The 26,079-nt window shown below is 29.7% G+C and overlaps 2 protein-coding genes across 4 annotated transcripts; one reads left to right on the top strand and one right to left on the bottom strand.

Annotated features, from left to right (window-relative positions):
- Positions 1–7,425: 7,425 nt before the first annotated feature.
- Positions 7,426–11,250, bottom strand: LOC121118297 (tRNA splicing endonuclease subunit 34). Of its 3 annotated transcripts, XM_040712873.2 has the most exons (4): positions 11,135–11,156; positions 10,721–10,793; positions 8,820–9,245; positions 7,426–8,762 (listed from the first exon to the last, which is right to left on the bottom strand). In XM_040712873.2, exons 3-4 carry the CDS (start codon positions 9,151–9,153, stop codon positions 8,398–8,400), a joined length of 699 nt encoding a protein of 232 aa, XP_040568807.1. In that variant the 5' UTR covers positions 9,154–9,245; positions 10,721–10,793; positions 11,135–11,156; the 3' UTR covers positions 7,426–8,397. The 3 variants fall into 3 exon arrangements, with proteins under 3 accessions (XP_040568807.1, XP_040568805.1, XP_040568806.1); XM_040712871.2 differs by lacking the exon at positions 10,721–10,793 and having other exon boundaries at positions 11,135–11,250; XM_040712872.2 differs by lacking the exons at positions 10,721–10,793; positions 11,135–11,156 and adding an exon at positions 9,516–9,707.
- A 384-nt stretch (positions 11,251–11,634) lies between these two features.
- LOC121117904 (U3 small nucleolar RNA-interacting protein 2) lies at positions 11,635–13,339 on the top strand. Its single transcript, XM_040712430.2, has one exon. The coding sequence runs from the start codon at positions 11,741–11,743 to the stop codon at positions 13,163–13,165; it is 1,425 nt and encodes a 474-aa protein (XP_040568364.1). The 5' UTR covers positions 11,635–11,740; the 3' UTR covers positions 13,166–13,339.
- Positions 13,340–26,079: the final 12,740 nt, after the last annotated feature.

The raw sequence follows: 26,079 nt of genomic DNA, 5'->3' as shown, positions 1-26,079 counted from the left end.
TTGAGTATGTTTCTTTTAAAAAAAAAGTAACCTATTTTTAATTCATAAGAGAAGTGGTTAAGTAAAATAAATATGATAAAAATATTTATTTTTCAGCTGGGGTCCGTGGCGGGCCCTGTAATCCAAGCTACTGGGAGGCTAGAATTTGTGGATGGTTTGAGGTTGGGAGTTCTGCTGTGCAGTGCTACACGTTGAACCGGCGTCCGCACTAAGCTTGGCGTCAACATGGGTATCTTGGAGGAGTCCGAGGCATCCAGGTTGTCTAACGAGATATGCAATAGATCTAGGGGAGAAATCCAGCAGTCTAAAGTATCCGCGGCAAGCAGTAGTGGGATCTCGCTGGCGAGTGGGTGCTGTACAGTAGCCCAGTCAATACAAGCAGACCGGGTTCCTTTTTATTAAAAATACTCCATTTTACATAATAACATAATACATAATTCGTCATATAGATTCTGTATTAATTAAATATACATCTAACGCCCTCTACACATTTTAAAACAAATTTTCTCTTTTCAGTTTTCTTTTATTTTTCTTAAATGTATTATATTTTACAAATATAGGAGGCGCTCGGAAAATGTCATTACAAATAATAACATAAAAATTTCCAATAATTTGATAATATATAGTTTTGGAACGATCACTTCTTGAATTGTACCTACTTTTAAATTTATTATTTATTCATTGCTAGCATTTTCTTTAAGATCTGTGCTCTAACTTGGTTTTAATTTTTTAAATATCATATTAGTTGAGATTGAATCATTATTTATATATATATGTTTAATGCTTGATAGATAGTTGGTTTTATTTTTTTAGGCCTCCATAATATATCACTTCCGAGAAAAAATGTATTAACGCTAAATAGTATTAGAAAATCTATGATGCTGTCTACAAAAGAAAGAAATAAGCCTAAACCTTTATTCTTGTAAGTGCAGGGGCGTTTGTAAGATTTTTTTTTAAACTTCTGAGTTAAAGCTCTGAATAAAGACATGGAAAGATATTACAATATTAAACTGTCATGTCCTCTTAATATTGAGATCATATTACCTCTTAATTTAAAAGTTGTTATTGTCAAGAATGGGATTCAATATTATGTAGAACATCAAAGAAAAATTCCATTTTCATCATCAAGACCCAAAAAAAAAAGACAACTAAAATTGTTTAAATGGATAATTATGATGGATATTACATAATTTTGATAAAAAATTATTTCAGATTTCAATATAAAAACTTATGTTAATTTTAAAGTTGTCTCCCTTAATGTAAGATAAAATTTATACACATTTCCATTTGTATAAAATATAATGCATATATTAAAGATGATTTAATTTATTTTTAGTGTATTTATTCTAAGATTCATTGAATTTAAACATCTTTTAAATATAATATTATGCATTTAACAAGAAAAAATAAATATAACAATTATTATATGTGAATGTCTGTGTTCAATCACGGCCAAATCAATGAAGGGATTTTCTTGAAACTTTTTATGTAGTTTCTTATGGCTCTAGAAGCGGTTTTACTTATATTTGTATTTTCATAATAGGAGAATGAATAAATATATTAACCATAAAATGTGAAAATTACCTTTTTTAAGTTTAGAGTTTGGACCTTGTCCATATTTTATAGGTTTATGACTCAAAATTATCCCTTTTCTATACCTGTTAGTATTAATCGTTGATTCTACCAATTCATCCCTTGCTAATTTATCAGCATCAGATAATCAATTTGAAGTCAAATGTTTAAATAAATGTTTTTTAAAACAATAAATTTAAAATAATAAGGATAAAATATATCGTCAATAAAAAAAACTTACTTTAAGTAAGTGCTTAGATCTATGGCTTCTACATACATTTTTCTTTAAGGACATTATTAAAGAAAAATGTATAAAATTACGCTTGCATTTAAAATTTTTTTTTAAACCAAATTTTAAAAAGTATACTAAAAGATTATGTGAAATATAAAAAATGGACCTGAAAATTTAGTAGGAGTTAATAAAAAAAAGAAGACCTATTAAGTCATTTGATGTCTAGGGTAATGAGGATTTAAATACAAATAGATCTTTTTACTATGAATAAGAGTATGCTTTTGATATAATTATGCAACATTAAAGCGAAGGTATTCATTTAATTATTAATTGTAAAATTGTGAATGCCAAGGATCGGATTCAATATTATGATGAACAATAAAAATTAATTCCCTTGTCATTGTGGAGGCCAATAAAATTATAATCACGTTATTTAAATTTATATTAATGTAAGATATTTACCAGAGTTTGATAAAAGCCTAAATGAAATTGTTTACTATTCTAGAAAAAAATAGAATCCTCTAAAACATTCCTCAAATTGTGACGGTTATCATCTTGATTTTGGTTTTTATTTTTTTTAACATGCCCATTACGCACAAACTTTTAATCACTAATTATGTACAAATAAGGCATAAAAATTGAGCTGAATAAGTAAATAATAATCCAGACAAAAACTGTAAATGCAAATTTAATAAAAAACAGGAAAAGGCCAAAAAATCAAATAAAAATGCAATTAAATGGTTTATTTTGGGTTAAAATATTTGTATCAAATTATGAATTTTTATTCCAGCAATCCCTTATTCCACTGAATAATCAAGTGGTCCTCCGTTAGTGTGTTCCTGTTATTGGTGAGAAGATATTTGGAAATGCTAAAGGCTCTTTCAAAGTCCATGTATTGCATTGGGGCGTATTTGAAGGTAACTACGGTATTAGGATTATATTCACGCGAAACACATTCTCACCAGAGAGTACTAAACAAATATTAGTCATATTCTCAAAAGCAGGATTCTTCTTGAAACTCTTCTCTTGCTTGTGGGCAAAATAATTCCAAAGTATTTTTGATGTAGTGCAATAATTAATACCCATTTATTGGTGTTTTCAAAACTAACCAAAAGTAAGATACTTGATACACCAGGAAAAGACATGATACAAGGTAGGATTAGACATAAAACAACATGAAGAAACATGTAAAAATTGCCATTCATTATATTCAAGCATTTATTTTAATATTTATTACAGTTTATCAGCATAAAGTAAATACTTATAATCACATAAATAAAATAAACAAATAAAACATTTACAGAAATAGAGCATAGTTAATAATAAAAAAATAAAAAAATTTATCAACTGTAATTCATAATTATAATATAACATGAAATTACACAAAAAAACAAAAAATAATTTAATATAATATATATATAGTACATATAATAAAAATGGGATGTAACAAGTCTCCTCCATAATGTTGGAATTAGAATAAATTATGTGAACTGAATTTGGGAACTAAAATAATATATTAAAAGCATGTTAATTAATTGAACAACATGCTAGACTATCACATTTAATGAAAAAAAAAAAAATCTCATGTTTTATCATAACATGTGATTTATATCAAAAAACACTTATCTATAAGCATTTGGCAACCCGGGGTTTATGTTTATTTGATAAACAAAGGAAGTTATTCAAATTCTATATGACCAGAATAGTTAGATTTCTTTACTTTTTAAAGTTATTGCCAGTGTAATATGTCTCCTCCGTAACAAGTATCCTCACTTGCCCATATATTAGAAGAATAACAAGGGGTTTTTATGTACAAATTCAACATAAAATAACTAAGCCACAAAGTTTCTAATCAAAAAAAAAGTATGGGATAAGACTAGATTTCGATAAAGTCCGTATCAATGGTCTGTACCATTTTTTTCAGACGGTTTTATATTTTTAACATGCCCATTAGGTACAAACTTTTTAACACTAATTATATACAAATAAGGCATAAAAATTGAGCTGAATAAGTAAATAACAATCCAGAAAAAAACTGCAAATGTCTAAAAAAAAATATCTAAAATTACGCTTGCATCCAAAATTTTATACCATAAAGTTAGGAATCATTTTTTTCTTTGTTATTTATTGATGAATTAATTACAATTTTGGAATGGATACATCCAAGCTTGTAAATGGAACGCAAAATTGAACAACGTGCATTTAATGAGCTGTAAAGCTAAAAATATGATTTGGCGTTCCGTTCAAATAGTACTTATTAACCTGAAAGTTTCTACTACTATACCTTAACTCGAGCATACGAACTTTACCAGTACAATAATTATGAATCATGGGGCTGCGGATCATCATTTGTTCGTGAATGTAAGCAAATGTGTCATTCAAACTATTAACTTCTGCTCTCGAGTGTTACGAGGACCACAGTATAGTTTTCCACCAATTAGTACTTATAATAGCGATATCGCTGGAAGTTATTTTCATCGAAGATAGCTGAATAGCTGTAGTAATAGAGAAATAATGATTTTTACTATTCTATGAAAGAGAATTGTGGCTCTTTCGAGCTGGGATGTGTCTCCCTAACTTTCCATTCTATTGTGAGCACTGATAGTCGATAGAGAACTGAATAAAATGACTGAGGTAACGTCGCCTTCTTTCTGGATTTTTGAAAATGGAGGCCCAGGAATTTGGAAAATACTTACCAGATGAGAAACAGATGGCTTGTCGATATAAATGTGCATTTAGTGCCCTGTCTAGAATTACACATCACTCATTATCCTCATCTCATATCAAGAGTATGGATATTCATCTATAAAATCAAGTTAACGATGAATACATCAAGTCAGACTTTAACTTTGATCTCACAAAGATGCTTATTGCATGTAATATAACCTTATCCATTGAAAATTTCCTACGTTCAAAAAATTTATGGAGAAATACACGGGTAAATTCTTCCCTTCCCGAGGAACCATCATTAATTAATGGAGGATGTTGTAATGATGTCATTTATAGAAATACCCCCATTGTAAATTATGAAGTTGAGATAATTTTCACCATGTTTAGAGTTATTCATACCAAATTACGAAATGGAACTCTGAATTTTGCACCATCTAACTGTAAGTATTCATTTTTTTTATAAATCTAATAATAAAATATGATTCTATTTTAGCTAAAATTATCAAAAATTATGGTACACAACTCATTAAATGGCAAAAACGAGTCCTTAAATAGTTACAACAACGGGGTAGTTACATTGGGTTTAGCATTATAATTAGCCATTGTGCGGATCCTTCATGATATAGTATCCTGTTATACAAGCATAAATAAGGGGGTGGGGGAGGGGAGGAATCTTTTTTGATGCCCTTAATAAGGAGTAATATCGCCGAACATTACTACATAATTAGCTTTTGCACTAAATCTTTACGATGGATTTAATTCGAACATTTTTTTTATTAGTATATTTATTGTCTAATGTTATGATTTCGACATTTACTTTCTTATTAATAATCATTTAGATCTCATCGGTAGAGATATATCTATCCTGTGGACAATTGTATATAGCAACTTCGACATAAGGAAAAAAGGGTGATGATATTTTTGATTAAACTCCACGTCTGGCTTGTGTTTAGCAACTTAAAGTTATGACATATTTAACTGAATTCATGTCCGAATAAGAAAATATTATTTGGATTATTCTATTATTTCAATATTCTGTATTTATAATTTATTATTATTAATAGTTATATGATTTTAATTGTTTAATTTTGTATATTTAACTTAAATGTTTAATGGTTTATTTTTTAGTATGTAGATTATATTTAATTAAAGCCTTCTTTTTTAAACTTTGAGCTTCAAATATATTTCAAATACTCTACTTTGTCGTTTCATTAGCTATTATTCTGAGAATAAGGTTCATAATGAATTACAATTTCATGGAGTGTGACGTTTTCAAATCTACTGTAACGGATAAAAAACGTCGAAGTCAATTATACGTAGTATATCTTCATTAAATATTTTGCTAATAAATACATTAGTTATACCCTCAAAAATCATAATAAAGCAGGCAGATGATAATCACATCAGTATTTTAAACAATGATACCATATGTCTTTTTTCCCCCTCCTCCTCGCACGCGTTTTTCTCTACAATATTATCAACTATAACAATGATACTATAAGTCTTTCTCCCCCCTTCTCCTTACACGCGTTTTTCTGTACAGAATTATTAACTTTACCGATGCAATAGAACCAAGACACCGCTTAAATTTTCTGTCAGTCTAGATTTTCAATCCGTCATTCTCTAATTTCAACTATGAATGACTTGTAAATCTACATTTTTGTATCAGCTTAATGGAGAAAATAATTTATTTTATCCTCAAAGACAAGCGTTTCCTATAGCTATGTATTAATGATGACAAAATAATAACGAGAAGAAATGTAGGTGCCAATTTAGGAACAAGTTTGTACTGCAAAAAATAATAAATCTTAATCAGAATTCATCATACCAATTTTTTCTTCATATTCAAAAAGATACGAAGAAAAGGAAAAGTTCATTAGATATTGACAGATAGTAGTTCAAATTGATTGTTCTTGAATTTTTCTAACCGAAACCGTTGAAATAGAACCAAGAACCCTAAAAACACCGTATTTACCTCATTTCTTCAACAAAAAATGTCAAATTTGGAATATTCTCAGAAGACGATTTACATGTTTATCTGACTGGAATATTTTTTTTTAGATTCCCATAGACATTTCAGAGAAGAAAAGTGTTCTCGTTTTTATATGTTCAATCTAATTAAGCAATTATTTCATTTGGAGTGTCTGACTTTTCTATACCTCAAAAAATGTACAGTTTCATTTATATTCTATCTACCTATATTCATAATTCTCATTAGTTATTTTGCATCTTCATTATAGATCTACTTCATATTCCATAAGTAACTTTTAATTACTCATTCTAAATAATAAATACCAAATATAATTAAAGAAAATATCCAATATTCAGAGCTGAATTTCAGTCCATCTTTTCAGTGTTTAGGTCAAGTCTGAGTCCACATGCTCCTGGTCTTTCTGTTTCCGAGTCATCATGCTCCGGGTTTTTGTGGCTACAAGTACTCATACTCCGTGTCTATGGAAAAATAATTAATGTCTGTAGTCTCGTCTAAGGGAAGTTCCTCCTTAACCTTTGACAACACTAATTTACTTTGCAACTCCATTGACTTTGTGATGGCGTAGAGAGGATAAAAAAAGAATAATGACAGCTTTGGTAAATATAAGCATATATTAAGATAGGGAGCACCACTGTTCCTGATTCAGGTAACAACTACAAAAAAGCAGGGCATTCTTTAAAAATAGTATTTTCTGCAACACTTGTCTTAATACAGTAGTACTATATATCTTGCTCCAACCTTCTCCTCGCACTCTTTCTTTCTTTACATGTCAACACTAGAAATTAATATTACTGCTCATTTAATATACCTGTCAATATCTCAAGGTCTTACTGAATTTTCAAGGGTGAATTTATTATTAAAAAAACAACTGATTAATCAATTATCAGTGGGTTTTTTTCTTTACAAACTCGGCATGGGCATAGGGTCCTAAAATATCCAAATCAATCAAACCTTAGTCTTAACTTTAAAACAATGCCTTTATTCAATAAAAATACTAAATTTATAGTAATATTATGAGTATTTTCAAATTGTCTGGAATTCATCCAATGTTATCTCGACCATGGGTAATCGCCATGAAACCACATATCAATGAAAATGTAGAATTACACTATTTCAATTTATAAAATAATTTGGCTTACAAATTTGTTTCGTTCGCGCCAAATAACTCTATAAAATAACTTCAAAGAAGAAAAAAATTAATTGAGCAGAAGATGTAGATATCAATACAGGTAAGAAATAAAAATATCGACAGTAAGTAATTCACAAACTTCTCAAAAATTATAATACAAATAACTATTTCTACAAGTATTAAGGCTACAACTTTATATATTTTGTAGATTAATTTGTTTGTTTTATTTACTATATTAAATAATATATTTTTCGTTAAGAGTATTTATGTTTGTATCTTTCAACATTGAAAATCAAAAATTACCCAAAATTCCCATGGAAAGTTTTCATGTCTGAAAATTCCCCAAATTTTGCAACCTTAGAAGTTTGTGATTAATAGGAAGAGGATAAAATTATCAGTCACTCTATAATTGATATATAATTAATCAATATCTTAAGAAGAATAAAATTAACATTCATATTATTTATAATTAAATTCAATATACTTGTTGATCATTTTTCATGTTTTAGAAATATTATTTAATTAATAAAGAACAAAATAAGGAAGGTGAGTATTATTTATGTCCTACATCTCAAAAGCATATATTTGTATAAAGATCAACATTGCTAAAATATAGCACCAAGTAAGATAAAAAGTTTATCGCAAATTTTATTGATATAATTTCATTAAAAAAATATCAACATTCAATGTATATTCAAGACAAATATATTTCAAATATGATGCTATCTTTAACTATCATAATTGTTGGAATAAAAAATGCTAAACAGCTGTGTCTGTAAAATGAACAAAACAATGGACTAATTATATCTGCCCAGACCATTCAATAGATTTGTATGTAATCAAACCTTCTGCATCAAAAGACGGACTTAGTAAAATCTTATTGACAGAATTTGCAAGTCGAGCCATACCAACATTTTCTTGAAAGTCCATTTCTCGACAAACAATCAAGTATTTGGCATGGAATACAAGGGGATCTCCAGGATATGCTAGAAAATCAGCTCCAAAATTAAATCCTTCGCTCAGATAAAAACCTTTCGAGTGTAGATCACGAAATGCAGCCATTCTTAGATGTTTTTCGTTCGTTGAACAATATTCTTTGTATTTATTTCTCCAGTTTATTTCTTTTGATACCTCCTTTACAGATTCTTCAGTCCATGAAACGTGTCCTACAATAAAAAGTGTTATATCATACACTTATTCTGTTGATAGTGAGTTATAATTACCTATTCGTAATTGAATCAAGGATTGTTCTTTACGGATATCCTTTATTTTAGAGATTTCTTGATTGAGAAAAACCTTTGAATTACCATCGTCATTATCTAACATCTCATCTTCCGCCGTTTTTCGTTTCTGCTTACCTATCACTATTTTGTCTAGATTTGCTTCAAGTAAGGTTGCTTTTTTCGCTTTTTGTAAGACTATTTGCTCCTTGTAGCTATTTTCCAAGAAAGAATGACATTGATGCACCGTGGAATCACTAGGAGGAACATTTAGACTTGGATACTCTACAACAATACCAATGTTTTTAGAAACAAGATACTCGATTTCTTCTGGCATAAGCACCAATGGAATTCCATGTTCTATGTCCGATTTTGTTACTCCCACAAAGTTTCCCACGATTCTATGATCATTTCTGAGTGTTTGCACATCTGCAATAAAATAAAATAATTCATCATATCAAAGGCACACATAGGTGAAATCTTTAATTAAATTAACACGTTTGTATATGCTTGTATGTAAAAATAATACTAATTTAAATAGTATTTATTAATTTATAAGCGAAAAAGGTATTACTTGGTTTTATATTACATAAAAATTAATTATATGAGAAACATATTACCAATAAGCATGAATGAGGAGTTCTAGAAAAAGGTTAAGTGTCTTTAAGATTAGAAACATCAAGGACAAATTGTACATGCCTTTCAAAATCGCCAGCACTTCCATATTTTTGCAAGTCTAAGTACCATTAAAGAGAGACCATCCTACAACATTATCACAAAGAAACAATTCATGCATCTTTGATAAACCGGACGCAATCGGTTTCGTTTCAAATTTGTCAACAGGATTCATACATATCTGTAATGCTTCTTGGAAGGTATAAGATGCAAATTCTTTCAATGAAAGCAATTTATCAATATGTTCCAAAGTTTAAAGATATTTATAATAGTTATGTAAATCTGGACACTCGAGCATTAGCATTAAAGCAGCTTTCAGTAGTCCTTCAATAAAATCTTTTAATTCTTTGGTATGGGATAAAAATGCCTTCGAAATCCATCAATCTCGGCACAAAAGGTTGGTCCGAACATAAAACCTTCTGTAGACGATTTACTTCCAAATAGAACTGGGCCAACAATGTTGGACATAGTTTTTATTATCAAAATAACTTTTTTTATATTAGGGCAAAGAATAATTCTTCATGGAATCCTTTATTTCTTTGCTGGCAAGAATAACAGAAAATACATCTCCAGCCCCATCAAAAGCGTTTGAAGTTAATATAGGAGTATATATTTCGATGAACTCTTTCTCGAAAAATATTTTGAATAGATTTCGAAAGGTGATGACGTGTTTGAAGAAGGGAGGTAAACAAAAACGTTTTTGATCCAGGAAATTGACACGCAAATTTGGAAAAATCAATTTCCTCAGCATAAAAGGATATTCATATCACACAAATTTATGTTCTAGGGCGTTGACTACTTATAAATACACAATAACGTCTAATAATTTTTGTAATTAATAAAAGTACTTAAACCTTACTGTTTATCCAAAGCTATCCTTCTAATGCGTACTTTTATCATATGTCAGACCCTAACATCTATTAAAAAAATTATACGTAAATCCTCATTTAAACTTTTTTTTTCCATATAATAGACAATAACTTAACTATTACAATGGAAATAATAAGATATTTTTCGATAATTATCCTACTTTTATGTTTATCCTTCCCATACAGTAGTATTCAATGCAAGTGTGAAGTTTTTATTTATTCATAAAAACTAAAAGATATTTGGTGCAGTTTAATCATTTTATATAGTAAAAATATCAATTTTGAGCCTCAAGAAGGCATTTCCTTCAATTAAGATGCAATTTATGACGTCATTGAAAACGTTCTATAAATAAGCATTACCTCTATTTTCTTCAAATCCATCTCCACGACTTGGATCCTGTACGAACTAGATTTGATCTGTTCCTTACAAGATCTGAAATACTTTGGGATTCAGCAACTGTATGAAGTGATTTATGGTTTATTCTCTCACTCAGATCAATTAATTGGGGAAAAAATATTATTCGTGCATTATTTATATCATTCTATAATTGAAATAAGTAATTGCAGCTTAATTAAATCGAATGAAGGAAAAAAAAAAACGTGTCTGTGCTTGTTCTTATGAAGAAAGGAAGAGAAGAATGAAATAAATCGTAAACATATCTGAACTAAAACCAATAAAATTATTTTTTTTCCTCCAATAAATAGACTTGATACGACCGTATATATTTATAGATTTTTCAATTCATGATCTGGAATTTATTAATGTTTTCTTACCGGAAAGATGCCAAACGAAGCCTCTACATCCGTCTTTTCCCCACTCAATTTCAATCATAACAAAATAAATATAAATAAATAAACAAACGGAAAAATAATAATGTAAATTCACACAACCTTTTACTGTTATCTCTGATACCACTTTTTTAGGTTAATATAAATTTCTATTTCACCTTGCAACTACCTAAAAAATCTTGACAGATTTAGTGGAATTGAACATATTTCAACAGAATATAATTAATATTACTTGCAAAGGAAAAAATTATATATAATAATGTCGTCCAAAAAATTACTCTATATAACTGGTTCATTTTTGCAAATAATGCAAAAGTTATGTTATAAAATATTCTAGGAATTGAAAATTATATATTAAGTCATAATGTTAGACTCTAAAATTTCATGTATAAATTGCATCGTTTTGTGGCATTTCTTCTTAATAATTGAAAATTGACGTTTGATGAAAAAAAGAGAAAATGAAAAAAAGAGGGCGCTGATTTCGTGACGTCACTTCTCTTTTCAAACGTTATGTTTGTTTATTATTGTAGTAGAACTCACGTGTGTATGTTATGTAAATGATATTGCTATCGCATTATTTTATCCTCTAAAATGACTTTTTTCATGAAGAAAGGCTCCAGGCCTGGAGCTAAAAAGCGGAAGTTAAATGGTGCACCCGAAAGTGGCAAGAAGAAGGGATTTGAAGAGAATGAAGAAATTTTGAGCGATGATTCGGATGTTATGGGCCATGATTCGGATATCGAATCTCATACAGATGAGGACGATGAAGAAACTTCTGATCAGAAGCGAATCCGTCTTGCGAAAATGTACCTGGAAGAGATTGAGAGAGAAGAGAAAGAAAGAGGAGTCGAGGACGAAATCCGTGACTCAGTGAATGAACGTCTTATGACAGATGCTTTAGAAGAAAAAGGAAAACTTTTTCGAGCTGTTGCCTCCTCTCTTAGGCCCATTTTCCCTTCAGAAAGTCGCAAATTAAAGGATAAACTTCATAACGGTTCTATTACAAGTATAGCCTGCTCAAACGATCACATATACACTGCTTCTAAAAACGGGGGTCTCATTCAATGGAGACTTAAAGACTTATCTAAAATCAAAAAGATCGTCCCAGGTCGTAAAAAGGATTTAAAAACTCATGTAGGACATTGTGGTACGATTCATGCCTTGGCTGTATCAACTGACGGAAAATATCTCGCCTCGGGAGGCGAACATGATAACATTCATATTTGGGATGGCAACACCATGGAACATTTACACACCTTCAAAGGCCATCGAGACATGATATCAGGTCTTGTTTTCCGAGTCAATTCGCATACTCTATTTAGTTGTTCATTTGATCGATCCGTCAAAGTCTGGAACTTGGATGAAATGACTTATATTGAATCTTTGTTTGGCCATCAGGACAAAATAACTGGGATTGATGCTGGACGAAGAGAAAGAGCAGTTACGTCTGGAGGTCGTGACGGATCCATTCGTGTATGGAAAATAGTAGAAGAATCGCAATTAGTTTTTAATCGTCCTTCGTCATCTACAGACTCTGTCAAACTTATTAATGAGGAGCACTTTGTTACCTGTGGTGAGGATGGGCATATTTCGCTCTGGGGTGTGATGAGGAAGAAGCCCTTATTTACTTATCAAAAAGCGCATGGCTTGGACTCTATTAATCAACAACCCATGTGGATCAGCTCAATAGCTACTTTACCTCAATCAGATCTTATAGCATCAGGCTCAAGAGATGGATTCATTCGTCTATGGAGATGTACTGCAAATTTCCGTGGTTTAAAAGAGATTCAAGCTATTCCCGTTACTGGTTTTGTCAACGCCCTTCAATTTTCTCCGGATGGAAAGACTCTTCTTGCAGGGATTGGTCAAGAGCATCGTCTAGGAAGATGGTGGCGTATCAAAGAAGCTAGGAACTCCATTTTAGTTTTACCTTTAAATTTTAATGAAGAGGAGGAGGAAGAAGAGGATATAAACGAAGAAAATAATGTTCATGATTCAGAGATGCGATCCGTGTAGTCATTTACGTCAAATCATTAATATATGTAAATGTATATTTCAAAAAATTGAAAAATATTTCAGTTAAACATACATTTTTATGTGTCAAATTTATATACTAACGAATTCCTACGAAGTTCATTTTATCTACGAATCTAATATTTCATTGGAAATACATTTATTTTGGACCTGAAAGTGCAATTTTTACTTATTTCTTATTTTGCCCATAACTTTTTTTCATTTTGAATGAATTTAGAAAACGAAAACAGAAATAAAGTTATTTTTTTGAGACACCGGTCACTTTTTGATTTAAAAGTCAACCCCTATCTAGTCTTCTTGAGCTCCAAAAAACAACTTTAGTGTTATGGGTATAGAATAAGCTCCCCCCAACTTATATGACCCCCATTCCCGAAAATCAGCACCCCTTTTTATCCGAAGAGGTTCAAAAGAGGTACCCATTCAAAATTTCAGTCTCTTAGATCCAACGGTGTGGGCACCCATAAAGGACACGCACACACAAACTCTATTTTATATATATAAAGATAAGGTAATTAAGGGGAAATGATATTTCATTATTGATGGTAGAACTGTTCTAAATAACAAGAAAGCAATACATATATAATTTCAACTTCAACCTCATGTACAATGTATGTACTTCTGAATCAGCTTGCTAAAATATCAGTGACTTGAAACTCTTTTTACTTGGGACAACTTGCAAGAAGAGTAATTCAATGTTTCTCGGACTTGAATATCGTCTTCTTATTTCATACCTACTTAAGGAAATAGTTGTTTCCATTAGTATTTTTGAAAAGTTGCAAGTTTGTGAACTACTTATTAAAAAGTAGGTTAGAGTCAATATTTTTTCCCCTACCTGTATTATTAATTTATATAAATTGAAATAGTGTAATTCTACATTGTCATTGATATGTGGCTTCATGGAGAGTGTCCATGGTCAAAATAACTTCAAAGAAGTCCAGATAATTTGAAATACTCTTAACCCTTTTGTATCGACAGGACACTGGTGTCCCGTATTTTTATTCAATCGTCCTTCCATTATTTTTCATGCTATTTAAGCTGATATTTTAAAATTATTAGAAAGAGTAATAGTGGATCTCTAAAATTCATAAAAAAACATTTCATCATAGGACTTAATGTTGATCCTATATAAGTCTTCAAACTATATCATTTTTGGAATTCTGTAAATAACATTCTACCTATTTCAACCTACCTACAACTTTTCATATATGGATAATATCAATTTTTTATTGATTTTTTAATATTTGTATAGTATAAGGAGTAATTGTGGAAAATTTTCCTATGTTTTGATGAAAAATGCAAATGTTATGGAAGTTTAAAATTGTTGGGACACTGGTGTCCCTCAGGATTTGAAAGGTAATTTTTTTTATTAGATTTTAAAATTTGTTCAGGATGAGACATTTATCTTTGGGTTTTGTCCTCTTAGAGTATTGATATCAAACTACTCTTTATTACTAGACAGATTAGCAAGTAATACATGTTCATACAAATATTTTTATATATACTTAATTATTGAATGTAGAGTTGTTAATAAATGGAAGAAACAAACAGAGAATAAGAGATTTTAATCTTTTTAACAGCACTATTAGTAACCAAATTTATAGCATTTTAGAGGAAGCAGACAGTGCTGATGAAGAAGACATTGGCAGTTCATTATATGATTCTAATATTAAAGTTATAGCTGATAAATAGGTTACAACAGGAACGAATGCATAGATGCTTAATTGACTCCTAAAGTCAATGTTCACGTCGTTATTATGTACTTCGAAATAATCGCTTTGATGATAATCTCAAAGATGATTGGAGTGATAAAATATAGAAATTAAGACCACTGAGAAAAAAATGTGCTTACTGTCCAAGCAAAATTATAGGAAATTGAACTTTAGTCATTTGTATGGCTTGTAATCTTTCTTTATACTTGGTAAGAGTTAGAAATTGCCTCGTTATGTTTTAGATATAACGCAGTTATTAAATTAACTTTGATGAATTTTTATAGTAGAATTATTACTTAATTGAATTATAAATAAAAAGTATATCAAAATAATTAAAAGATTTTAAGAATTCAACTCCATAGCGTAACTTTAGTATTTTGTTTATACATAATCAAGAATTATCGTTCACACCCAGAGGGACACCAGTGTCCCATAAAGTTCTGGTGAGCCTATTGAAGTTATTGAAAAATTAATTGTAATATGATCAAAGAGATCAAGAATTGACTATAATTATCTTTGATTTTCTCTTCAATTCCTTGTGAGTCTGAAAGGGTTAAAGTAGTATTTTTAATTAAAAAGTCTTTTTCAAAGTTAAGACTAGGGTTCGACCGGTACGGATATTTAAGGAACCGATGCTCATGCTAAGTTTTTGGTGAAAAACAAACTGATAAAAGATTAATCCGCTGATGTTTTTTTTATAAATTCCCTCTTCAAAATACAGTAAGGCCAATATACCATGACAGGTATATCAAATCAGCAGTAATTCGTACTAATGACTAGAGTTGATATCTTTCTAAGGAAAGAAGAACCCGAGGAGAAGGTTGGAGCCAGACATATGGTACCACTGAATGTACTTTACACCATTTTTATATATTATTATTATAATTTATGTAATGTAAAGATGGTAATATTGTCTACTTTAAATATATGCATCTGACCCGTTGACAGTACTAGGATTGTGTTTGTAAAAACTTGAAACTCTAGCATTTTGATAGAATTTATTTATTCTAATTAACACTTATTCACAGGAATCAGAGTAAATTATTTCTCTCTTTAGAATCTTTTAAAGTCTAGGAATAACCAATAGTTGATGAAAGCCAAACTTGATGAATAAAATGGATGTAGAAGCAAATCAAAGCAAAGTGTGATTCGGGTAATTTTGACGTTGTTTTCAATAATTACTTGGAATTAAAAGTTTGGAGCAATATCAAAACTAACAGGGTAGAGAAGACCTGGGCCTGCCACTATCAAGAAGGATACTTTTTTTGGTTACTTTAGATGCCAGTTGTAGTGTAAATCACGGCTATTTCTTGTAACGAAAGAAATTAAGAAGAATTGGAAGTACTAACGAGTACAGTTGAATCAAGCGTACGTATATTTGATACAACAACAAATTGAAAGAGTATTTATCACTGGTATATTTGATATTTTAGAACACGAATGTCTCAATAACATGTATTTTTACAATTTCAGAGATCCTCAAGAACTATGCAAACCATTGGCGAATTTCAATCTATTTCTCATTTACCCATTTTTTTCTCCCACTTTGATGCTAAAAATGTGTAGTGCCAGTTCAACGCCAGCACTTCCGAAATGGCAACCATTATGTCCAAGGTTCACTACAAAAATTAAGGAACTTCCGTGGATATTAAAACAGAAGAACAATTTAAAAATCGTTTCTTATTGAATAATTTAGTGACAAATGAAGACTTTAAAGCATGTTGTGGAGTAGAAAAGTATTTTTTCGATTATTTACTGTTTCAATTTGAGTCAAAATTTAAAAAAAATGCCAGGCTTGAGATTAGTTGCTTGCCTCCTTCCCTTTCTTGTTAAACTTTACCATAAAATATTGTTTATATTCTTGGTACTATGTTTAACATTCATAAGATAACCGATTCCATAATTTTTTCTACAATGCTTGATGAATTTTTTTTAATCGGGAAAAAATAGATTTTTTGGCTGCATGTAGAAATTTTTTTAGGCTGCTATGATACAGCAATTCAAAGAGTAATATCCAAATACTACTATAACATTATTGATGTTATTTATTATTGGAGTTAAAAAAAAAACAAAAAAAACTTTTCGTCAAGACAGCTTCTCTCATTCGGATTTGACCGTATGTTTAATGATAAATTGAATTATAAATTTTTTTTTATAATTTTCAAAAATATATATTTTTGCCATTGCACCTTGTTATACATACCTTTGTATATCCATATGCACTTAATTGATCAAACTTCATTTTTGAAAAATAAAAATATTATATTCATGTCATTTTTTTTTTTTTTTTGCTTTTTTGTCCCTACCTACAAAAATGCATTTTTGAAGAAAAAAACCCTATTAGCTTCTTACACATTTATTCAAGAGAGTGTATGAGGCGGGGAATCCTCAAGTATACTACTGACATAAACACAAACAAAATTATATTTACTCACAAACACAATCTATCATTTATTTTTTGTGGGTTGTTAAACATGAATCGTCGTGAAAACTGCATGCATTGATCAAAATATATTGGATGTCAAACTTATACATTGATACATGATACACTCAAAAAAATTTCCTAAATATAAAGATTTAAAAAAAAATGTATGCATTAGTGTGTAATAGTTTATAAATAAAGGCTATACGATGTCAATATTAAAATAAAAAGCAAATGATGTTAAAGAGGTGAAAATTTACATAGGGATACATTTCGACATAGCTTGTTCAAATTTTACATACAGGGGGAGGACTCAAAAATTAGAATCCTTTCGAGATCGTCAACCCTCAGTTCTAAAAGTCTGACAATTTTGTACTTCGAACGAACTCACAAAAATTTATAATTTGATGTTGTTGTTTTTTTATTCGATCACTAATGTCCGAGTAAATGGTAGAGGTTGTGTGATCTCCTCAGTGCACTTGTGGACGCTGTTCTGAACAGGAGAAATGATCGCTTCTTAGCTGAATTAAAAGATCGGATTGAGAGCTTTCAGAACGAAACATCTAGCTCATGTCATGTTCCTCGGTGGGATTGCATCCGACGGCAGCAAGATGCCCCCTACTTCTTCAAGGCTAAGTTCCTCACCCTGTACATAGGGGGCAATTATTTTAAAAGATAACTGATGAATGTCAAAGGTCATATCGGTATTGTGAACCAGTTTATAATCCATAAGCCATCATGGTATAAATGACAATGAACAAATTTAATGTTATAAAATATGCAATTTTTAAGTATCGAATGAACTCATAAAATGAGATATTACTCATTTGTGCAATATTAAGCATTGGAAAAAAATAGGATAAACTACTACATTTAAAAAAAAAAATCAAAGATGAATAAACAGATTGCATATTTTTTTATTTGCAGACATATGATATAAATCTTTACTAAGCCTGGAAGAGGCTTCGTTGTGTCTCTCAACACTACAATTACATAACAAAAGAAAATTGGCTACAAAATTGTATTCATAAAACATTTTTATCAGTTGTTTCATGTTTAATGTCAGTATGATTGTTAAACACATTTTTCATTTTCTATATTTTTTTGATCAAACTATGTAGAGGAGGGAACTCGTACCCAAAAGATAAAAATTTGTTCGAAAAACTAATAATTTCACTTTTGGAAATTTATTATGCAAATAGATTTTGAATTTTGATTAAAAAAAAAATCTGATCTGTCATTCAATATTTGTCCTTTTGACAATATAATCTAATTTTTTTTACCAATAGATTGAAAGGTTGACAACGACTACTGGTTTTTATACAAAATATTATAAATTTGACTTGGTCTCTTTTATTATCAATATGTAGGATACTATCATTTCATTTTGATAGATTAAAATTACATAGTTAACTCAGGCCATTTGTGCCTCATTACTTGCCACATAATACTTATTTTTTTAAGTTATTTGTATTTTAAATCGTCAAAAATTACATCATTAAACCATCGATCAATAATGGAATATTCAATTATTGCATTATCTATTATTAATTGTACACAACATAAATAAACGCATTGTTAAAAATTAAAAAAAAACCTTATAGTAAGTTATGCATTCCTAATGGGCCCTTGATACTTTGATGAAGTGTATGTTAAATACAAATAAAACAAATAATAACAGAAAAAATCTTGTATCTGAGGGAGCACGCCTGAAAAAGGGCCTCTCCTAAAAAAATAAGAAATAAACATAATAAAAAGATTTTATATAGAAGTCGTATTATATACATACACACATTTATAGTCTGCTTATAATATTTAAGTATGTATGTGTATTAGAGTGATCGCTATTTTTTAAATGAAATGGAATTTAATCACTCCAAGTATTATCAAAACTCGACGGAGCCTTTTTAAAGTTTTTGTATTAGGTCATGAGGATATATTGATTATGATTTTTTTTTTTTGATAATGTGTCATTCCTCCATTTGTTTTGCTGACTTTTTGTTAGTGTTCTGCAAAGGCAATTTGTTGGGACTGTGCCGCCGACCTATATATTAGATGGATAATCAATAGGAGACTCGTCCTTCAGTTGATATATTATGTTATATAAAATGTAGTAAAAAAATCCAAATAGCAGAGCATTAGTCCGCTCACAAAATCCTGAGCAAACTCCCTACTCAGTTACTAATTTTGTGTGCATACTCGCTCTTCCGCTCGTTTTTTGGAGCATTGAGTGCGCTCCCGCTCAGTTAAAAATGAGCGGCGCTCATTTTTCCACTCATATAGATGTTTTTAAATTTGGCAACTCTTTATGATTAAAATTACATTCAATATATTGCAAGTGGAAGTATGCCGTATGATTTGTGACGCCCATACATTATTTCCAATAGCTTATAATAATCCAAATGATTAGTTTAATTAAAATATGTGTTTTAAGAATTTTTTATTTGCATTTTGGTGTCCCTTGGAAACTGTCTTAGGAAATATGCATTTACGAGGTTTTGTCCACTATCATCCAGTTAAGCCTGTTAATTATCTTGATCTAAAACAAAAGTTTCTTAAGTTTTTGAACTTATGCTTGCGTGAGATTATGATATCTTATGTCAATTTACTTGATAAAAATATAAGAAAATCGTATTTCAGTTGGGAAAATTTGTTAAAAAAAATATAAGATTATCCACGCAGGAAGAAGCAGGCAGGGTCTCTGAGGGAACTAATATCTGAGTCTTCTTGGAGTAGCCAGCTACGTGAGGGGCAAGCTCGTCAACCGAAAAAGGAGAGATTTAGAGATACAGCATAGAAAAAAAGAGTCTTGAGACATAACTTCAACCGTCTATTCTTTCAATATTTAAAATGATCCTTTATCTCTCAAATTTTTTGATGTTATCTCATAAGAGTTAGAAACATTAAAAATAATACAAACTTATGTAAATGAGTGAAAATTAGTGTGATTGTACCGCTCTTCTAAAATGATGAGCGTGCTCCCGCTTCGCTCGTTATTAAAAACAATGAGCACACTCCTGCTCTTGCTTAATTTTTTTGAGCAGAGGTCACTAATGCTTTGCCCAATAGTAATAGTTTTTATGTAGTAGCCAACAGCTGAAAAACGAGGCACCCTCTTTCTCCTTTATATTCAATATGTTGTGCAATGTGCTTCCAGTCGTCAATTAGGTCGGTGGGCCGGAGACATCTACATAAAATCAATAAATTCTCGCAACCTCCTACTAAAATTAAGTTACAATCTTTAAAATGGCTCTGGTGAGTTTTGAAAAGACTTGGAGTGAAGGCAAATCTATTTATACTTTAATTTGGGACCTTCATACTATTTCATTTCAAAAATACTGATCACTTTAATGTATATGTGTACGTACACATAATATGCAAAGATATAATCGGGAAGACCTTGAAAATACACACAAACAAACATCGATAATAATAATTAACAATGTGGAGCATTGCAAAAACGGAATTTATATTCATTTTTCGCTCACCAAATACATGCACATTTTATTTTTATACATTCATTTGTTTTTATTGCTTCATCTACAATTATACACTAAGAGTTTTTATTAAATAAATTCCCTCTAATGTCTAATGCCTTGGAATATTATAATATGATAGAGTTGTAAATTCTAAGCGCTTTGTGTATGTAAATCCCCCTCCCCCCGAAAATTAACCATGTTAATTTGAACAATATATGAGAGGAGAGCAGTTTAGCTGCCATGACCTTATATAACAAATATTGACTTGAATTGATAATTAATCGATTTGACTAAAAAGGTGAGTAGATTTTCAAATTCGAATATATGTACACAGTTTGACTTTATATTTTATTGAGTCAGCTTGCTTTTACCGGTAATGATGCCTCGAGGAGATTTTGCCATATAACATATTTACCGCCTTTTTCATTTTGAACTTAATTCTTATACCTCAATCAGATTAATGATAAAGCTATGAGAAGAAGAAAATAGGAAAATAGTAATGAAATGATTAGTGCAATAGTAAAGTTCGAACAGATATAAATACGTTTAAGGTAGTATTTTCTTCAACTTTAATTATACTACGGATTCAGTAGGGATGCAAGAATTGTTGAGGCGAATGTGCACGCCCACAATTACTATCTGATTATATGAGGTGATTGTTATTGATAATAATTAATATCATAGCAGCCCCAAAATTTTGACGTCTCGTCTGCTTCCATTATTAATCTAAGGAACACGTCCAATTTGAATGCAAAATACGTCCAATCCAATAATCTTTGGTAAATGATGCCATTATTAATCTATCTCGTCTACCTTAGAGTTATTAATATCCTATGCATAAAATAATAAAAAATAATTTAATTAAGTCTTAATTAAAATTATATTCGTGCATGAAATATACTTGAGGTTTTACAGAAGGAATTTTTTGGGTAACTGATGTAGGTACTTTAATTTAATATTTGTGATTCTTATGTCATTTTAGAGCGTTTTAAAGTATGAAGTGTCTTTCAAGGACCGATTATAGGGACAGACGCAATTTTAAGTTCCATTTTAAAAATCGATGGAACCCTAATAATATAAAATACTCAATAACTAATAGAAAGAACTGAAACGAATTTAAACATCTCTTCTCTGAGAGAAGAGTAAAAATCGGAACGCTTGAGATGGTCTGAGAAAGTGCTCTTAGTAGGATATGGCCAGATAATTTTTAATTAAATGCCATTTCTACTATATATGGAAAAATTCATTAAAATTATTTATAATTGGTAGTAGTACCAACTGTTATTTTTCCTTCCTTCCTTGAACTTAAACTTATCTAAACATTTATCTAAATATGGGGAGTATCCATGTCAAAAAAGTACTTGTTAAAATAAACTCTCATAGAAATAAGTCTAAGAAATCAGAAATGTACCAAAATGACAAAAATTGGGAATTTGGTATTACCGGATATTCTTTATTTTATTCCTCTAAAATAACCATTAAACGTAAAAAAAGGTCTTTATGGACACGTTTTGATCTGAGAATCTGTAAAATTTCGAAAAAAAGGAAATTTTGGTGATGTTTAGACAATTCAGGATATCAAAAATAAGAGATATATGAGATGGAAGTGATTTGGAGGATATCAGTGTGCTACCATACTGTTCACCTAACCTCAATCGGGATGACAATACAATTATTTATATCAAGGATTTGAATAACGACACTGAACTTTTTATGACTTTAGTCATTCCTCAAAGTCGACTGATAAGTTTTATCGAAAAAAAAAGGAATTAAATATTCATAATAAATGAAAAATGTCATTCTAAAAGATTATCAGAATAAAAATATGCTCAAATAAAAATAATTGAACAATGGAAATTAAGAAATAATAAATAAAAAATCCTATTTTTTAGAGATTAATTGACAGTTTTCGCCGTCCAAAATTAAAAATTGGTAAAATAGGGTGTTTTATTTACCATAAATGAACAACGAAAGTATATTTGATAGTAATAAATTAGACACATTGTATCAAGAAATGAGATTAAAGTAATAAAAATGAAGAGAAACATCCGAGTAAATGTGCGTAATGCAAGGTACTAAAAGCCAAGATATATTCATTGGCAGCATGTTTGGAATTAAAATACTCATACCATCAGGTAAGTTAGAGAAAGATTGTTAAAATATTGTTGCAAAATATATGTTTTATCTATAATACTTAATATAATAAAAATTCTATAACTCAATTTAAAATCAATAATTTTAATGAAACAACACCAAAAGTTCCTTTTTTTTCGAAATTTTACAGATTTTCAAATCAATTAATGGTTATTTTCTTGTTTAGATGAATAAAATGCAAAAATAAAATTATCCGGCAATAGCAATTTCCCAACTTTTGTCATTTTGGTAAAGTCTAATAATTATACTTCTATTCGATTACATACTGAATATATATAGCTGGAGATATAATAATGACCATTTTCAGTTAGTGTTAAAAACAACGTCTGAATGATTCCACTTTATGGACACTGATATGCTATCAAGTGGTTAATAAAGGAGATAATACAGACGATGTTATTTAATAGCTTTTTTATTCGCTACAAGAACGAAGCTATAAACTGCGTGTTATGTGGCATTTTTAACTAATTTATTATTATGGTATTTGATACGAGAATGAAGAGATCACTAGGATACTTTAATAAAATTAAATGCAGCTTGCCAATTATAATGATTTTGGATTAATTGCCGCTCGCCGGCAGGATCTCTTTTTTCCAATATCTTGTTATTGCATTAGCCTAGAGATGGCATTTTTGGAGAGCGCTGGAGAAAGGAGGAGCAAGAATTATGTTATTACTAAATTAAGACCCTTATTAAAATTAGCTGCCTATTATAATGATTTTGAGAGTGAAAATGAATGACTACTTTAAAGAGAAGAATTTTCTACATTTAAAATAGTATTAATGCAAAATAAATGTATTTTATATATATACATCATTATGTTCTTTTTTAAATACACCAAAGACATTCGGGAATACTCCCTTCAAAGATACAATTTACCACTACTGCGATCTATTTAAGAAGAAACAAAAAAAAAGAAGAAGAAAAAAAAAAGAGCATACCCATAAATTGTTTATATTTTCTAATCCCTCAAAGGTATTTTTCTCTACAAAAATCTCATACCTATGCATTAGTGCTCTTCATAGAAATTCTAGAGCCAGCGGATTAGGTAAGCCACATTTTAATGTTATTGAACAATTAAGTTAGTTAGTAAATATGTAAACATATTTTAAGAGTGCATTGAATCAATTTCAATATGTTTAGCACCCCTCCCCCAAATGGCCCAACATCACCGATGGTGAGACATATGGTATTACTGAATAAAAACAAATGATTAATATTAGCTCCCTGTTATATGATTTTGGTACATATGTATTGATATATATTATTATGTATTTTTGAATCAATTTACACCATAGATAGTCGAGGATTCTTCTTATAGAGAAAAGTGTTAACCCACCCACGACTAATTAAATAATTAACAAAAAAAAAAAAAAAAAGAAAGAAAGAAAGAAAAAGCAAACGTATCAACTGTTTTTCCTTTTCTTATCGGTAAACTTAGCTTTTTATTTACACAGATTCCTCCTTTGGTAATATATATTATATCTCCAATTTTCATAGGAGTTTCCGTTGATGAATAAATAATTTTGAGTAACGGAAGAGACAATTTAACGTTTCATCCAAAGACTATTTGATATACAAATATGTTTTATAAGGATGAAGGTATCTGCATATTTCTAGTTCGAAACACTTGATAATCTAAGTTACTCTTAATCAAAGTTATTACTGAACATTTACATAAATGTAAATAGTTCTATAATGATGATTGAAATGAGAAAATTAATTTCTTAGTGTCATGTCGTCGTTACAAACGTACATATTTATATCACAGTATTACCTATACATACAAGTTTAATTCGTTCCTGGACAGGGATCATAAGTCAAAGCAGTTTATCCCATAATAAATAACTAAAAACATGGCTGGAAACGACCCTTTAATCGCATGGCCGACTCTCCAACAGCCTGTATATAAAATAAACGGCTCTTATGCCTGTGCAAATTTTTGTTCCGAAACCAGTTCATAGGTCAAATAATTATGATGTTGGGGCACTCATATCTCAAGACGTATTAATTTTGCTTTATATTGGGGTTTCAAAATTAGATAATGTATAGTATAAAAATCATAAGACTGTTCAAATATGTGTTGGCATATTAATCAGTTTTCAACTTCCCATATAATAAGTATATTATATTTTAAATTTTCAATCTACATAATTATAGGTAGCTGTATACACATTAAAGGATTCCATTTTTGAGCTGAATCGTTTTTGGACTGGATTATAGCCTTGTCAGTAGGGTAGCGTGAAAAAAATATTGTTATAATAACAAATAGAATACACATTTTTCTTCAAAAATGAGAAACTCTAATATATGGGTGCATTATACTGTTTTACAAAATACATAATTTTAGACAATCAAGAGAGAAAATAATCAAATATAATAATAAAGATCTATTTGTTCTAAAGATTTATAGCCAATGCTAATTTTAAATTGAAGTCTTATCATTATAAAAAACAAAACCAGATTAAAATAGTTAAAAAAAAAGGATCCAATTTCCTTTAAAAAAAATCATACTATACCGCCGTTAGACAGTTGTAACTGACAGTCACGGCTAGTTGTGATGCAGATGAAGTTTTGTGTTAGAAACTTTTATCAAGCTTGAATTACATGGCTTATGTTTTTATCATTATTTCTTTAGTTAGAAAAACAAAAAAACAAAAAAATGGAGGAGCGCAAGACTTTTGGTAGTGTAACTTGAAAAGTGTTTTTTTATTTTCCAAGGCTGTCATCCATATTCTTTTTTGTTTGAAAAGGAAACAAAAGTAATCACTGGAGCATAAAAGACGAAGAATAACACTAATGATTTTTTGCAGAGTTATAAGTTTAAGTCCAAGTGGAAGATCGACATCGTAGTAGTTCCTGCCTATATAATTGCTCAGGGGCGTCTTCAGGGGTGGGCTGGAGGGGCTGCCCCCCATTGTAAGGAACTTTTGCTTTTTAATATGTCCATTTTTTTCACAAAATTGAATATTAGTAATTTTTCCCAAAAAAATTAATTTTCAGTATAAAACTATGGGTTAAATAATTTTTTCTCAAAGAAATTAAACATTTAAAATTTTTATATTTATATTAAAAATTTAATTTTTGTTGATTTTTGAATTTTTTTTTTCCAAAAAAATAATTTTTTGAGAA

Source organism: Lepeophtheirus salmonis, chromosome 5, assembly GCF_016086655.4.
Source record: "Lepeophtheirus salmonis chromosome 5, UVic_Lsal_1.4, whole genome shotgun sequence".
Classification (NCBI taxonomy): Eukaryota; Metazoa; Arthropoda; class Copepoda; order Siphonostomatoida; family Caligidae; genus Lepeophtheirus; species Lepeophtheirus salmonis.
The sequence above is the reverse complement of the archived record's forward strand: the minus strand, read 5'-3'. Positions and strand labels throughout refer to the sequence as shown.

Coding starts and splice junctions, on each gene's coding strand:
- LOC121117904 (XM_040712430.2), top strand. CDS start 11,741: ATGACTTTTTTCATGAAGAAAGGCTCCAGGCCTGGAGCTAAAAAGCGG.
- LOC121118297 (XM_040712871.2), bottom strand. CDS start 11,192: ATGATTGAAATTGAGTGGGGAAAAGACGGATGTAGAGGCTTCGTTTGG. Junction 9,246..11,134: donor CTTCGTTTGGCATCTTTCCG/GTAAGAAAACAT, acceptor ATTTTATTGCAG/ATGTGCAAACACTCAGAAAT. Junction 8,763..8,819: donor CTTGATTCAATTACGAATAG/GTAATTATAACT, acceptor TTTTTATTGTAG/GACACGTTTCATGGACTGAA.